Here is an 18,269-nt window from a genome sequence, read left to right as displayed (position 1 = left end):
GAGCTGATTGCCTTTGACACAGTTGTTATTAAAACACTTCCTTCATGTCTGAAAGGTTGTACATGCACAAACTCCACTTGCACACAAGTGGAAAGACTTTCACTGGATGATGGCTGTTATCTAACTGACACCTGTGCTTGATCTGTGAGACATAAATAACCTCAGTCCTCATGCTCTCAAAGAGACGATCAAGTCCTCGTCCCCATCCTATTCCATTATTCAAGCTCTAATCATACGATCATAATGTCAGGACATTCACGATCAACACAATCCCCTGGAGATTCTCCATCTGGCATTACACAGCAGTTTGAAAAAGCAGTAAAATTTTCCAGAATGTGAAATATCCTTCAGCAGCTTGACATTTTACTTCATCTGTATCCAATTTCACCAAGATCTGCAGATATAAATGAGCTACAGTGAATATTCTGTATAATCTATTTACATGACAGAAAATGTCATTTTCGGATTTGCTATTTTTTTCACATATAGGTGGCCCTGGCAAGAGCAAAATCTCCTCTGCTGGTAGTATTCATTAAAAATCTGACTGATGAGATTATGATTGCAAACTATAACTGCTATGGCCATTTCTCAACTAAGAATCCTTTTTTATGTTTATAGAGTTTATAGATATCCCCAAGTGATACTACTAATTAAGCAATAAGCTTCTCAATTTATTATTATTATCATCATTATAATAATAAGAATTATTATTATTATTATTATCATTATTTGGCTTGCAGTATTAAATGTCTCCACTAGATGGAATGCGTGTCTAGTAACTCAAGTCCCACACCAGAACTCTGATGTCCTTCTGCACTGATGTCCTGTAAGCGCAGAAGTGTGATTTATAATAATAATACTTAATAATAATACGAAGAAAATACAGGTATTCAATCATTTATTTTCCAAGTATTTATTTACTTTTTTTTTTGTATACTGGTAAAGAACAAATGTAAAAGAAGGATAGTGCTTAAAAAAATACTTTCAATTTATTTCTGTAATGATGTCAAGAATGTTTAAGTACATTAGTAATAATAATAATAATAATAAATAAATTTTATATATATATATATATATATATATATATATATATATATATATATATATATATATATATATATATATGATGTGTGTGTATGTATATATATATATATATATATTTAAAATGATAATGTTTCATAATTGTCCAGTCTATTCATCTGGAAATAAATAAAATATAGAAATTATAAACAAAACAATAACATTAAAATAAAATAATATCAACATGAATAAACATTAACATTTTTCAGTAGCATATGTTACAACTTGCGTAGAAAATGTTATTATGTAAATATATTATATAAAATAAATACATTTGCAATTCAAACATTTTTGAAGAGGGATTTATGGCTGCGACCTGGCAACCGTGTGATCTTGCAAGCCAGTTCGAGCTTTTCCTCGTCACGTGACCTGCCAGGCTTCGGCTAAGGTAAAGCGTCACCGCACAGGTTCACGGAGGAGGAGTTACAGGTGAGACACCTGGCAACCCGTGATCTCTCGACCGCTGATCAGAGACGGCAGAAACCTGACCGCTGCGGTCGATAAACACGAGTTCTTATCGGGTAAACTGAAATAACTCACCCACAACTGCGCCATGAGAGGACTCTGGTACAGGACATATTAATGCAAGGACATTTCGGATGTTACTAATTTAATCTCGTCTCGTTCGTTCTGAGAGTTTGTGGAGCTGACAGAGTTTGACTGACAGCCGCGAGGTTAACCTGCGTTTAAAACTCTTCACGGACTCAGAACAAGTTTTATGGAGGGATTCTACTAATACATCCACACAGGTAATGCTTTTTCAGTTTATGTGATGTCGTGCTTATCAATAAACAGGTGTTTTGATGTTTTGAGTTGGTGTTAATGATTAGCCGCTAAATGCTAATAGCTCAACAACCTGTTGTTGTCAGGTTTCAAAACATCACCAGCAAACAAGGAAATCCCAACAATAAACATTTTAAAAGAGAACGTAAACCCCTGGATATAGAGAGCAACACTTTTAAACACACACCAACTAAAGAATATATGTATGAATGAAGTTGTGACGTAACGTTAATTTGATTCATGATAAAGTGACTTGAATCAGATAATGATGAACATCAGCTCTGATTTATAGTCTGTGTAGAATGAGTTTCAGTTTGGATGACGTTTCTCCACTGAGAGTTGATAGGCGAAAAAATAAATCCATTCCCCACATGGTTTCTGTTGTCCTGGGCAAGTTTGAGCAGGTCCAGGATCAGGTGGTGCTCAGGTATAACTTACACCCACCAATAGAGCAACCTCAGGGTGTGTTTTCTGCTGGAGACATTTAAAGCAGGACTGGGCATACCCTGATTGTTCTGGGAAGGATGCATTGCATTAATGCAAACACTGTGCAGCTCAATGCATTGCGACTTTGTTGCTGTTTGGTCCATCTGAATGCACAGTGAGTTAATCATAAATCAAAATGTGTCCTGTTGCTGTGATTTTGTTCAATCGGTGGCCTAGTTCAAGCTTGAGTGTGTCCCATTTAACCTCTATTCATCCTGCCAGTTCATCTAATGAGTGTCAGACAATGAAGGATTGTTTCGTTTCAGCTCAGAGCTCTTGATGCTCTTTAGGATGATGAAGGGCACTCTATCTTTATGATGGCATTTTAGTAGAGATGCACCGAATGCAATTTCCGTTTCCTTTTTCTTTGTTAGTGTGATCTGCCAATACTGATTTTTGCAGATTCTGATTGTTTTTTCGTTAATATATAATTGCCTGCATATACAAACAAAAATCTACTTTTCTTCAACGCAAGGTTTCATTTAAAAAAATAAATAAAAAAGTTATAAAAGTAATAAAATAAGAACAGATACAAACAAAAAAATTGTAAACAAAAGCACAAATTAATGCAATAGAATAAAGAGAGCTATGAAACTGTTTTTCAGGTTAAGTTAGTTTTTATTCAGGTAAGAAATACTACAGAAATTACTACAGCATCTTATCAGTAAAGCTGTTTCTGTAATCAGCGGTAAATCTCCATCACCCGTGCGCTTTGACGTGGAGCAGCATTCACTACACAGAGCCGTTGTTCACTGACAAGCTGCGCAAAATTAATTGAAAATGCTCACTCCGCTGCGCTCGCTACTTGTCAGTGGAAATGCACCGTGAGAAATGTTATTTTGAACAGCAAATTAGGGGTGCACGATAAATATCGGCCGATAAATAATGTGCATATCGTCAGTCATTAAAAAAACAATTATAAATAAAAAATCCACAATAAAACCTTATTTGGTCACTTTCTGTGATTCTCCACGGCATATTTGAAGATGTCTGTAGACAGAAATTAGTTAATGAATGAATAAGAACTGCGGACTTCTACAGTACTTGTTTACAGTACTTACAAATACTGTATGCCGTGGAGAATCACAGAAAGTGACCGAATTCAAGAACATTGTTGCAGAATCTCTCAAGCAACGAATAAACACCGCTAACTTGGAGAATGCAGTGAAAACTCCTCTTCTTACATCCGCCCTAGACCCTCGGACCAAACAGCTTAGGTTCCTCGACGAAAACATGAGAAAAGTAGCTACAAAACACGATGTAGCGTAATGTTCAAGTTAATGGTGTATAACACAGATACTCAACAGGCGGCCCGCGGGCTGCATTCGGCCCATCTGCATTAATTTTATGCCCCCGTCATGCAAAAGATGAACGCACGTATTTTTTATAATTTGAGCTCAAAAGTTGAGTATTGACACATTCTGGACCAAGTGTGTTCTGAAAGATACATACCCTGCATTAATCCAGTGTGCTTAAAAAATCTTGACCTGCTTTGGATCTAATGAATGTAAGGTGTGTGTGTGTGTGTGTGTGAAAGTGCTTTCTCTGCAATGGGAATAATAAAGTCAAAGCAAAGTGCGGTGCAACGCGCCTGTTTTTTCCAGGCGGGTCCGCACCGCATCGAGTTAAAAACAGTTAAACTTTTCAGAATGCCGCAAGCGCACCGAGGGTCATGTGACAAGAACTAACCAATCAGTTTCATCCTTTCCCGTAACAACGTTGAAAGCTCAGCCAAGATGAAGGAACAGCTGATCATAGCTGTATATGTATTGCCATTTTGAAATAAATTTAGTAGCAGAGCTACTGAAAGCGATTTTTAGTGCTGCAAATCCATTTATCCTTTGCTGACATTTCCGCGTCTTCATGGAGAGAGCGCATCATTGTTGCTTAGCAACGACAGACGCCTCAGGAGTGCAACTGCACGAACGCTTTGGAGAAGAAGAAAGCGGCGCGCCTAGCGTTTTCCACACGTTTTGAGGCGTGATATGTGAATGGCCCCCTTATTCATTCATTAATTATTTTTTTGCTTGCATACATCTTCAAATATGCCATGGAGAATCACAGAAAGTGACCAAATTAGGTTTTATTGTGAACTTTTTTTTTTTTTGCAAAATTCGAATATCATTTTTATTTATCGAATAATTAGAGCAGAACAAATATTCGAATGTTCGACTATCCGTGCACACCCCTAGTTAGTTCCCATAACCAACTTCCCATAACACTGTGAAGTGTATGCATCTGGCCCCAGGACATATGGACTCTGCTTATGATGCATTTATGTAGCTTTTTTGTCACCCAACAGCCTCTTTCCTCATTGCATGGAAAACTGCACACATTACTCATTGTGTGAAGAAAATAAACGACTCCTCTATTGCCGCGTTGACAGTTTCAGTGTTTTAGATCTGTGCCGTGTGTTTGCGCTGGCTTGTGCTAAACATCTAGTTTGTACTTTAAACTCTCACAGCTATGTAAATACTGCAGTGACACCAGGTGACTTTACACAACCAGTCAGTCCAGTTCTGTCTCATTTCTGACAGACTTTCGGCGCACGGCAGTTTCTCGACTCTGAGGACGTTTCACTCATTCACGTGGTTAGTTATCATTATTAATTTGTTTAACATATGCCTGCAGTCCAAGTTATACTGTTCACCTCACACACACTCACACACACACAGCACCGGCTGTCTGGTGTTTGCTCTTATATTAACACTTGTATAGTGTCATTAAAATGGTGCCTACGGTGTTCATTGCTCATGTTTCCTTCTCCAGGGGAGCGTTACAGAGCTGCAGGTGTGTCAGTGCATGTAATGCTGGTGTTGACCGCTTTATTGCTTCATTTACCATTAAGATAGGAATATGTCATTGTGTTATAATGGGTCTTGAATGAATGTAAGGTGAGTTTCTGATAAATTGTTGTACTTTTAAAATACACATTGGCTGTATTTGAATCTAGATCAAAGCATTTTAAAGCAAGGCAGCTTTTATTTGAATATGGGCAGGGCTGCCAGAGAATTGTCACAGACACAGACCTGTAACAGTCGGTTTTCCTCCGAGGCCATTTGTCTTAACATGCCCTCTGTGAATGTGTGTTATTCAAGAGATCTTCAGCGGTGCTGCATTTTTTCTTTACTGTGTACAGTGTTCATGAGCCGCCAAACCAGTTTGACGAAACGAATTAGACCGTGCGTGTGCCTTACATTTGTTAGCACCTTGATTCTGTTCCATCTGCACTGTTTTGTACACTTTTAATTTATTTGTTTGTGTTTACCCTCATGTCAAAACCACAGAAAGAATGATTCTTGCATCCGTCAAGTTTTGTGTAATGTGTAATCTAAACGTCCTTAAATCAGGATTTACTAATTCCATTCCAAAAGTGAAACTTGTATATTATATTTATTCATTATAGACAGACTGATATATTTCAAATGTTTATTTCTTTTAATTTTGATGATTATAACTGACAGCTAAGGAAAATCCCAAATTCAATCAAACCACCTGCAAAGCCTTTAAATAGTCTCTCAGTCTAGTTCTGTAGGGTACACAATCATGGGGAAGAATGCTCAATTGACAGTTTGGTCCAAAGTTATGTTTTCTGATGAAAGTAAATTTAGTATTTCCTTTGGAAATTAGGGTCCCAGAGTCTGGAGAAAGGCAGAGTTTTAGAGCACTTCATGCTTCCTGCTGCTGACCAACTTTATGGAGATGCAGATTTCATTTTCCAACAGGACTTGGCCCCTGCACACAGTGCCAAAGCTTCCAGTACCTGGTTTAAGGACCATGGTATCCCTGTTCTTAATTGGCCAGCAAACTCGCCTGACCTTAACCCCATAGAAAATCTGTGGGGTATTGTGAACAGGAAGATGCGATATGCCAGTCCCAACAATCCAGAAGAGCTGAAGGCCACTATCAGAGTAACCTGGGCTCTCATAACACCTGAGCAGTGCCACAGACTGATCGACTCCATGCCACGCCGCATTGCTGCAGTAATTCAGGCAAAAGGAGCCCTAACTAAGAATTGAGTGCTGTACATGCTCATACTTTTCATATTCATACTTTTTAGTCGCCCACGATTTCTAAAAATCTTTTTTTTTGTATTGGTCTTAAGTAATATTTAATTTTCTGAGATACTGATACTGAGATTTTCCTTAGTTGTCCGTTATAATCATCAAAATTAAAAGAAATAAACAGTTGAAATATATCAGTCTGTGTGTAATGAATTAATATAATATACAAGTTTCACTTTTTGAATAGAATTAGTGAAATAAATCAACTTTTTGATGATATTCTAATTATGACCAGCAGCTGTAAATGCATCATCATTAATTCACATTGTACTAATTAAGCTTTTAATGTGATTTAAACTTTAAAAGTACATTAAAATAGAAACAACACAAGTTCTTCAAGATGTAAAGCAATAGAAATCTAGTAACTCAGTCATTTGATCAGATAACTGCGCTCTGCAGGGCTGCGGGACACAGGACAGATAGACTATTCATTCCTACAACTTATTAATTCGTTCCTATGACTTATTAATTTGTGGCAACTGTCCATGTTTCATTAATTTTGTTCCCTAAATAACCCATGATTTAACTGAAATAAGGGAACAAATTAAAAAAAATGGAAAAAAGTTCTTAATTCATGAAATCTTTCATTTCCCTTCCCATGTTTACCACACACAGTAAGAGATGCTATTAAAAGTGAAAGATAATAAAATAAACCTGCGAAATTAGAGGGTTAGACTGTGAAGATTTAAGAAAAGAAACAATGCCTAAATTTTATTGAATTTGTGGAAATTAACATATTTACACAGAAGTGTGGCGGGGCTCCGTAAGTTCACAGAAAGAAAAGGATGACAACTTGCATTCTGTTTGTTTGCTTTATTTTACACGATCACATCTTCTGTTTTTATTTGTGTGTGCACATATGAAAGTAAACGCTTTCGAAAAGGTTTTTTTCTATTTTAATTTTAAGTCTCAGATGTTTCGCTCACGCTGGAGCCTGTTTTGCTCATATGAAGAGGATGATATTTTCCATCCATATGCGAATGCGTGTTAAGTACAAGCCAGGTTTACATTTATAAATAATATTTAACATTCATATACATTGCGAAAATGGAAACATTTGGATTTGTGCAGAATAAGACATGAGCACTAATCTCCAAATAAATCCAGCCAAACCCGTGCTCGCTCGTCCTCGTCTGCACGCACACAATGTCACGATCTAATGCACTGTATGCAGGATTTTTATAAACAAATAGGCTAGGCCTACCTGAACGCAAACATTCAAAATCTGAAATTTTCCAGAACAGAATCCAGCGGGATCAAATTAAGTAGGCTTTTGGTCATAGTAATCTCACAAAAACATTTGTTCTTTGTGATCCCATGTTTCAAACTTTAGTTAGTATGTAATATTGTTGTTAGAGTATAAATAATATTTGTAAAATTATAAAGCTCAAAGTTCAATGCCAAGAGAGATATTTTATTTATATATGGACTACATCCCTCTAGTTCCTGCAGTAATGACGTCACTAGATCAGTTTTTTGACTAACCTCCGCCCACAGGAATACACAAAAAGGGGGCGTGGTCTTGTTGCGCTCACACGGAGAAGAGGAAGAGCTGCGTTTGTGTTTGTCGCCATGTCGTCGAAACTCTGTTATTTTCATCTCTGAGTCCAATCATCTTTGTTTGGCCTTCCCAGGGACGCTGTACTTAGAGCTCAATGGTTACAATTTATGTTTAACTCGGTTCCTGAAAATTATAATCCACATGTAAAACTATGTGCAGCACATTTTGCTGAGGACAGCTTCCTCAATCTCAATCAGTTTAATGCCGGATTTGCACAAAGATAATTCTTGAAAGATGGAGCAGTTCCCTCTTTGTCTGGAGAAGGTGTTGTTTATGGACCACAACCCGTAAGTGTATTTTATTATTTAAGTTGGTGCGTTTAACAGTTTCTGTAACTTATTACACAAAGGGCAACGCTGTTTAACTTTGTTAACTAGATGGTAATTGAAACTAATCCGACAAAAATGAAAAAAAAAAAAGTATAGTAATTCAACCAGACACCATCGATTGTTGGTGTTTGTAATGATCAGTTTAAATTATTTGTTGATTATATCTATTGTTTACTGTTTAACCACATGCTGGTTTAGCTGCAGCCATGCGAATCATTGTACTAAATAAACAGCTTATCATTGTGAAACATCCTGCAAAAGTCGTGCTTGCACAGGTTCTACTCGATCCTCTTCATCTATGTTCTCCGGGTCTGATTCCGGGTCTCAAATTAATAGGGTAAAATTAAAGACATGTTTACAATAACACTGAGCGCATGCATCTCCACATTATGGTAAGAGGCGTGACCTTTCCGGGCAATGTGCGCTAAGCTGCTGTCAAATCACAATACAGGAACCGCTGGCACAATCAGAACTCGATACGTATTTCTGAAGGAGGAATTTATAGAACAAGGAAGTCATCAGCCCGTTTTTATGACAGTGAAAACAGTGGTATACAGATAAGTGAATTGTGTGAAAAATAATGTGTTTTTACACGCAAAACATGAACACGTTATATTGCACACAATAAACACAATCAAAGCTTCAAAAAAGTGTGAAAAACGGGACCTTTAATGTGAGCATGTGTTTTGCTTCAGCAGCACCGATGGAAGCGGTTCACTTACTGCGCAACGAAGTCACACACATTACGTTTGGGATCATTTTATTTTAAGTGCCATAATGTCAGTTGAAAACATAGTGTTTTAAAATACAACAACGAGCACCACAAAACCATTTATAAAGAGGCGTGTTCTAGGGCTGTGCGATTAATCGAAATCGAAACAAAATCGCGATTTGAGTGTGTGCGATTTCTAAATCACTTTATAGCACGATTTTCTGCAGCCCCGACCTCCCGCAGTATGTTTTCTGAACCAATCAGGATGCAGCGCACCTAAGTGGAGCGCGAGAACAGAGCAGACTGGGCATATGCCTAACTCCAGGTTCACACACACTGTCTGTGATGCGTAGCCTTTTTTTTCGAGCCCATGTTAACGGATCAGAACTATCACACTGCATGCTTTAAAAAATGACAACATAAAAGGTTATAAATAGAAAGGTGCTAAAATATTTAATATCTTGCGCATGAGCACAGAGAGAGTTGTGCGTGCTCAGGACACAGGTAGAGTGAGAGGACACACGTTGTAAGGCAGTGTATCTGAGCCTTATAAAGTCTACGATCTGAGTACGCGCATCTGGTTTTGTTAACAGAGCAAAGGAAATCTGCGTGCGAGCGGATAGATTCGTGCTCGTTCATTATTTTAATGTGCTTTCGCATTACAATAATGCACTCTCACTGCTGCTTCTGAACCGTGTACACATAACTTACTGTATACGCACTGCAGACGGAGTACGTGTGAACCTTGGGCAATAAATATATTGGGTAAAACATATAACACCTGAGGCATTGCTACAGTGAGCTCTATGACCAATACATAACAGATGGTTGGTCTGGGAACACCCCCATGAACGCCCCGTCATGAGATGTGAATTTAGCCTGTGGGGGAAAACATTGCTTTGGCGCCAATTTAAATACACTGGACAATCATGCCGAAAAGTTGCTGTGTCGTTTTCTGTACCTCCAATAAACGAACAAATTTTGAATTGAAGTTATGATCAAGGGAAGTTGTGGAAATCCCAAGACTAAGGATGTGTATGTGTGCAGTCGGCATATCATCACAGTGGGCTACGTTAACATTGTGTTCATTATTAACGTTATCAAAACTGTGTAAGGTTGTTTCAGAAAGTGCATGCATATATAATTAGCCTTATCATTCTACTTTAAGCAAAACTGTCACGTTAGCCTAGTGTCAAACATGAACTCGCATGAAAACGCGTCTGCTAAGTCTACGTGATACGGACGTATATGCCGTATACCCACCTGAAAAGGCCAAGGATTTCCGTATAACAATACCCATTTAAAAAAGCGTCCAGGAACTTTTTTCCCACCAGACCTGTTGCTTTCTGCATTTCCACCGCGGTGTAAAGTACCGGGAAGATTAGGCAAATAGACTGGTGACGTAGGTCTACGCGCGTTTCTCAATACTATAGTACGCTGATTTTTGACGTGAATCCTTGGTAGTTCAGACTTTGTGCATTCGACTCGGGAGTGTGATGTCCGCGACGACTCAAACTGGTAAATCTGCAAACAACAGCGTACTTGATAACTTAAGTCAGCTCGCCTTGATTACTGCAATTATCCTCTCTGTATATTTACAATAAAACGAAATAGGATATCAAATACCTCTGCCTCCTTTCGTTTTCATTTAAGCATAATAACAGCTGCAGAAATGTACTTAGTTCAGGGATATGTGTATATATACAGCCATTACAATGAAACGAAATATATAAATTTGCCTTTTTTATTTTCATTTTAACATATAGATAAATTGAATACAGACCAAAGACAACCTGTAAGATTTACGCAAAACAAATTATATTTTATGTTTAACCACTAAAGAGACATCAGAGCCAGCGGCACATATCAGAAGGTCTAGCCGAGGTGAGGCGGCTCTCGGCGGATACATGAGGACGTTTTTGTCATTCAAATACATACGATGTTTGATGTGTTTTCCCCCACGCCGACTCCACCCTCGCCACGCCCCAACTATGACTAGATGCCGACTGTATGTATGCATGGCAAAAAAAAAAACAATCCCTGAACACGGGTTTTATTAGATTTTTTTTAATTATAATTTTTTGCCATATGTCTAGATTTTTATTTAGTTTGACATCGTTACTTAGTGATTATTTTGTCTTATGTCTGTTCTAGAGACATTTTACAACTTTTTGATAAAGCTCTCATTGGTTTTCTTTTGGAAATATGTTTCAAATTTATACTGAATGCATTTATGACTGTAAGCATGTCTGTGTGTGTCAAAATCGTGATTAAAATCAAAATCGCAAAATTGATAAAAAAATCGTGATAGTTTTTTTTTGTCCATATCCGTGCTAGAAAAGTCAACAAAGTAAATGACCTCAAACGTATGGCGCGCTCTGTTCATTTGATCAAATGATCATAATCACATCTATTCATTTTATAATCCTGCTACTAGCATTTTATTCAGACTGAAACTCCTTTAATTCAAGAAGGAAGTGTTTTTGTGTGTGTGTGTGTGTGTGTGTGGCTTGCACATCCTGTCATACTGACGACTGCGTGCTGCAATAGAGGCATTTTGCAGCATTACAGTTAATGATTAATCGATTAATTGATCTTTAAGTAGTCAGTATAGTCAGTGGTTAACTGATAATTGATGTTTGTTTTTACATTCTCTGCTCCCCGCTTCAGTGACCACTGGAGTGCTACAGACAAAAAACAGTCTGTTTGCTATTAGTAGGATAGGGTTTTATTAATGTTGTCATGCGTGGCTGGCACATCCTTTTTCACTGCTGATGACTGATCCTCAAATCATCCATGCAAATATGGTTTCTGACTTCTCAGTTTGAGGTTTTCATGATCAGCCAAAGTGAACAACTTGTCCATGAAACATCTGCATATGTATAGAAACGCCAGCATTGGAAGCACAACTCTGAAGCTCAAATAAACCGTATGATGCAGATGTTGTAAATACATTTATGGAATCACATCAAATGTTCCTTTTGTGTCACTGGCAGCAAATATGTCGTGGTGTAAATATACTATAATTAAATGCTTTTAATGAAACTCAGCATGTGATTCCCTTTGAACATGTCTAGTATCTATCTTGATCACATGTGAGGCAGCAGCTGAGCCGTCCTACTGACAGTGTGACACTTTAATCAGCTTGTACCCATGATGGATCTAGATTAGATCTGCTGTCCTCGATCCAGCTCTGGGTGCTTGGGGATATTTCACATCTGCTGTCCCAGGGTTCATAGGGCACATAAGTCTGGTGCTTAAAGATGAGAACGAGTGCCGTTCTGTTTAAAGAGGCTTATTAGTGGAGGCCCTACAGACAAACAGTGTGTAGCTTATTCTATGCTGATTCTGTGAACAGCAGCAACACTTCTGAATACCTTTAGCAGGGAAACCAGAGAGTTGAGCTTTCTGCGGAAGAAAAAAAAGGGAAAAATGTTTCATATGAAACCCTCAAGCAACTATTCACTTTCCTCTAGTAAAAGTGTTGACTGTTTAATCTGCGCTAATTATTTAGTTATTCATTATCAGTGGATTGGTGTCAGCAGTGCAGCCTCACAATTACAGCAAGCAAGACGACGACGATAGTGTTGTGGACGAGGACAAAGCTATTTACGAGATCTGTATAGGGCTGGGTACCGAACTTCGATGCCTTTATGGTATCAAACGAAAAACTTCGATACTATGAGTAAAAATTTAAAATTATTTATCTCAAAAGAATCATCGGTTCACTAATCGGATCATGAACTTGTATTACCGAGTCAAAGATTATCTATTATTGAACATCTCGAATGAATAAAGACTTCAAGTTCATCTGTAAAGCACATAGAGCTATCGTTGAGTTTATAAACTTCTATTTCATGCATGATTCGTATGGATCTGTTAACTGAATGCAAAGTGTGAGTTCTAGAAGAATGTTTGTTTCGTGATGAGCATGTATCGCTCACTAGGAGTCGCTAAATGAACAGCTGCTGGTTTTTTTTTTTCAACGGAGGATCAGTTAGTTGCCCTATTGGTTAAAATCCCCAAACTGTTTACTTAAATATTAAATTAATAAATGACATCAAAACAGGGGGATGCATTATTATGTGGTGGGCTGCTGTGGGCCAGAAAGTCCAGGGCCACCTTTTGGTCCCAGTCCGCCCTGAATGGCACACCCCTATCCAAAAAGCAAAACCAGTTGTATTAATAATGTTATCCTGAGTGTGAAGTGTTACCAGAATTTGTTTTAATTAAGGTGAAAAATAAAAGTTTTGTGTTTAATGTATTTGTGTTGATGTTGAAATAGATTTTAAAACATATGGTATCGAAAAAAGTATCATTAGGAACCGGTATCGAAACCGAGGTATCGGAATTGGCACCGGATCGAAAGACTTTGAACAATACCCAGCCCTAGATCTGTAATGCAGAGGTGAAATGCTGTAGTACTACTACAAATCTGAATGTATTCATCGTGTATGAATTTCTTTCTTGTTTCCCCATATTGTTCAAAAAAATCTTCTCTTTTTTTTTTTTTTGGTTCAGCAGAAGAAATTATTATACATGATTAATAATACATACATATTTTTTTTTTCATATATTTATTTATTTTTTGGTGAACTATCACCAATAAGCCAGTATTAGTTGTCCTACATTGTTCGTAGGCTTGTAGCCTCGATGTTACAGCAAATGTTGTAAAATGGTATATTATTTGATCCTGTTTGATCGAGGAATGCGATTGTTCTGACTTTTTCAGCATACATTTTTCATCTTGCAAGAAAATTGTATTGTATTTATTTAACATAACTGTATGCGTTTAAAAATTAGAGATGGGTTCAGTTTTAATGTACCCAAGTGTACCTAAAATAAAAGAGTTTAATATACAGGTTTGTGGCTCTTAATTTCTTTCTATTACCCACTTGTAAACTTATGTTCACTGTTCTTTTTTTATAAATATAGTATTTGTATTAAATCTATATTCATTGAGTTGAATCGAGAATTGAGTATAGAAAATCGAATCAAGAATCGATCCTGATCAGAGCCTGATCTCGGCCAGTGAACTCTCCTGAAGTACATGTTGTTTACATGACTATAACCAGTCTACAAACGAACGCTTGTGTTTCTGTAGGCAGTGTGCCACTTCTGTCGCTCTGTTTAATAAAGTACCGGTGTGATTCATGTTCATCAGCAGCTCTCATCAACTCTTCATGTTCTGGTCTGTCTTTGAAACTGAACCTGATGATTCATTCTCACTTGAACATCACATCTCTCTGTCTCTCTCTCAGTTTTATATGTTTGGACATACAAAGTAATGCAGTGCAAGGTTATTTCATTGCTCAGTGGGACTATCATAGACCGCACCAGCATTTTTGCACCTTCTGCTCTCCGTGCCGTTCGAGACCAGCTGTTTTTATGGACGGAGGTCGACAATCTTTCCTGTTTGAAACCCTTCTTTTGTTTGATGGAAAGCCACAGAACTGTTTGAGAATTGAGGCAGCACGATGCATTAACACAAAAACACTACAATTTAATTAGTGTATTCTTGGATCATTTAAAAAATCGGTGTTGTGTATAAAATAAAATAAAAGCTTTTAGTAGTGTTTGGGAGTGATTATCTTATAGACACTATTAAACCAGTTAAGAAACCGGTCATCTCTTTAAAATTCCACAATTACGTAACATCCTGAATGATGTTTATTGTGAGAGCATGTTCATGCTGTAAGGAATATGCAAGTCAAGTAGCCATTCGTTTTTATTAGGGGTGAACAATTACCGGTTTGACGATGAATCATTCCACACGGTTAGTATTACCATATTTTAATTCTCAATAAGACCATATTCGATTGTCGTGATTTGAACGTCTAAGGATAAATAAATGTTGTCCAGTATAAAGCAGAGTAACAGTCTCATGTGCGCACAGCACACGGAGTAGTTTCGTTGGGTGTGTGAAAGCTGGGAGGCTTTACAAGAGTGCTAAGGGAATTATACAAATGAATAATATGAATATAATATAATAGGTTACATGGAAACAGCTGTAATTCTGCTGTCCCATTAGCGCCACCTAGTGTCATAGAGTGGATTTACGGAGAGTTACATTTACATTTAGCCTGTGTGCAGTGTTTGTCTGGCCAAAAACAGACTGTATTTGCAGGCCCTGCTGTCAATTTTGACCGGTTGACGAAAAACAAGCTTATGTGGATTAAACACATTTAAACAATATAGGCAATGTATCTAGAATTATTTATGGAGCATATAAAATACGTATAATCATTTATGAATCAGGTATCGTTTTGACTTTACCCTTGTCTTTATTTAAAGGCTGAAATGTGAGGTTTACCATTTTATGAAACTATGTTATTAGATCAACTGTTGTCATGATTTCATTTAAAATCCGGACAACACTGGTAATATTTGTTTTATTGTTTATGGAAACAAAAATTATTGTTATTTTTTTTTTATCTAAAAATTGTGTAATTTTTTAACATTTCCAGCACATTTTAACATTATCGTGATAATTTTGGTCACTAATACATTTTTATGCTGTTACATTTATATTTCTTATGTATTTATATATTTCGTATAGTGTATTATACAGATTTTCAAAACAACTTTACTTTGCAGTATTAAACGGGTAATTGTTGCCATTTAACACCCTTAAGAACTATTATGCTGCTTAGTAAGACATGCTCCTGTCCAGAAAAATGAGGTAAATATCTACATCATATGAAGTTACATAAGAGTCTGCAGATATGATGACTTGACTGCAATTAATGATTATTCATAATAATGGAGACATGTTTTAGCAAATGAGTGTGCCTTACTGTAATCAGATTATGTAAATCACATGTGAATGCCTGTGTGTACTAATTCATGCATATTAAGTTTTCTTAATACGATGTTCGCTTATTATTATTAGTAATAAATGCATATACAATATATAGCCATCTGTTCATTATCGCAAAACAACCCCCTTCAGGCATTTTGCAATGATGCGTTGTGTGCTTTAACCCTTCACTGTCTTCATTCATGTCTTTTCGATGTGTCCTTCAATGTCAGACTGAACCTTTTAAACACATTGCAGCCGTTGTGTTGGTGAACATGCACTGTTTGTGACTAATCAAGCACTCTGTCTCGGTCTTATTTCCTCAGGAACCGTTACCTGCTGCTGTGTTCTTGACGGGGGAATGGACAACCCAGGTAAGAGCTAGAGAAACACCTGTGCTCATCACTCTTTGAATGCTCCACATCAGGATATACACAGGCTTTTATATACACAGACAACTCATTATTACTATTTTTATTTTTCAGTTAGGCTATTTGTGTCAGTCCTGGAATAGTCCTCTTTTTATATTTTTGACCACATATTTGATAGAAGACACTGTTTGGTTGGATTGTTGATCGTAGAGGAGCTGGTGGTGTCCGTGATCCTGTGTTGTTTTATGAGATCTCTGAGCTCCTCGTAAAGGAAGTTGACCATGTGACACACAGGTGTGTTGGCTCTGGAGTGAGATATCTGATCACGCTTTGCCCAGTCGACACACCCACAGGGGAAACTCAGCACTTGTCATTTGCCACGGTGTAGCTTCGCTTTTCAGTGGGGAATTTCACCTTTATGGACAAAGAGAGTAACTCTGTAGACGAGGAGACTGCCTCATCAGGTAGGAATCGCTAGTTCACTGCCCTTCGGTGTCTGCGTCTCAGCAAGAGGGTAAATATATATAGATATAGATATATATATATATATATCTGTTGTCTGCCAGTGAAGGTCAAGTGCTTTTTTTCTTGATAACGATGAAGAACATTTAAAACTAGAAGTGGCCTTTAAGGTTTGTGGCTATTTTTCATTCAGTTTGTGCGTTATTCCTTTTCTTTTAGGTGTGTGTGTGTGTGTGTGTGTGTGTGTGGGCAGCAGTACTGCTCCACACTAAATGTGTGTGTACTCTTAAAGTGGAAGTGAAGCAGTCAGTTATGTTAACATTATTTAAGAAAGTGATTTCCACCCTGATTTATTTATATATAAATAAATCATATATAACATGATTAATATAACCATTTTGAAGAAAAAAGGCTGTTTTGTTATAGCTTTCGGAGCAAATCTTTTGAGCAAAGTGCCGCCATCTTGCAGTACCATTGTGTGTGACGTCACAAATATTATTTAACACACACATAATGTGGTTTTCACACATAACTTGGATGAGTATTCAACATCAAACTGTCTATATGCTAAGTTTTGAACGTAGTATCCCAAACATTGTTTTTATAAAGAGGCAACGTGATGCCAACAAACAACGCTTCATACAATATCATTCATGTCACATTTTATTGTTCTGTCAGACCATTAAGACACGTAATTTACCTGCGAATACAATTAGTTTTCCTGCTGTTAACACGCAGTAGTGTTTAACTAATCACCAGTCTGAACAATCGGAGCAGTGCTGCTTCCTCAACCAAGCTGATCTTTCTCACTGTTTTAAGTCTTGTCCGTTTACATATTAAAGTGTTTAAGCCATTCAAGCGTGAGACAGCAGAGAATAGATTTCAGTGCAGTACTTACACGCTATGATAGACCTTTTCTGAAAGAGATTTAAATGTGTTACTCACACGTTGTGATCATTTCTGTACACACACAAAGCCACAGCACGTGAGTAGGCTACCAAATTAATCTTTCTTTCACACCTTCATCAGCAAATGTACACGAAAGCACATCAGTCTTGAGTAGTATCCACATAAACGAGTATTGTTTCCATCCCACACTTTTCACGACCGCAGATCTGTGATCATCTGAAGATCTGTGCGGTGTCAGGATCATGCTACAGTGATGGGATGGGAGTATACTTCATATTCTGCATCAAACTATTTCAGAAGATTATTAAAAAAACAAGTAATAAAGGCATTAGAATACCATTGTGTTTGTTGACACTTTTTGATAGTGATGAAAGTTAAATTCAGGGATTGTGCCCGGAAGTGGAGTGACTCTACTTAGTCCAAGAGATTTCCTTCACAGGATTTACTCCTTTAAGTGTTTTGGCCTGATTCCTTCCGGTGACTCTTGTCCTCAGCGTTGGGACAGAGAGAGATATCAGGACAGCAGATAAGGAGAGAACAGGGACACAGATGTTGTGTCTAATGCTGGGACATCATGTGTGTTTGATACATCTGTCTGTATCCTGGCTGAATTCCTTTTGAAAGTGAGTATAATCAGTAACTGCTGCTGGTATACGTCGTATGAAACCATACATCATCTGAATCGAAATATTACCTTGATATCACAGCAAAAT

General features: G+C 37.4%; 1 protein-coding gene across 3 annotated transcripts in view; it reads left to right on the top strand.

Annotated features, from left to right (window-relative positions):
* Nucleotides 1-1,475: 1,475 nt before the first annotated feature.
* The window catches only part of LOC132145679 (phosphatase and actin regulator 4A-like), a 44,087-nt gene continuing 27,293 nt past the window's right edge, over nucleotides 1,476-18,269 (top strand). The window contains exons 1-2 of one of the 3 annotated variants that reach the window (XM_059556865.1): nucleotides 1,476-1,829; nucleotides 16,141-16,188. In XM_059556865.1, the coding sequence (XP_059412848.1) occupies nucleotides 16,176-16,188 (13 nt within the window). In that variant the 5' untranslated portion in view covers nucleotides 1,476-1,829; nucleotides 16,141-16,175. Of the gene's footprint in view, nucleotides 1,830-4,858; nucleotides 4,941-16,140; nucleotides 16,189-16,588; nucleotides 16,650-18,269 lie in introns of those variants that run through there. The other 2 variants (XM_059556866.1, XM_059556864.1) reach the window with 2 other exon arrangements.

The sequence above is a fragment of the Carassius carassius genome, chromosome 8, assembly GCF_963082965.1.
Source record: "Carassius carassius chromosome 8, fCarCar2.1, whole genome shotgun sequence".
Lineage (NCBI taxonomy): Eukaryota > Metazoa > Chordata > Actinopteri > Cypriniformes > Cyprinidae > Carassius > Carassius carassius.
This window is presented reverse-complemented; position numbering and strand designations above follow the sequence as displayed.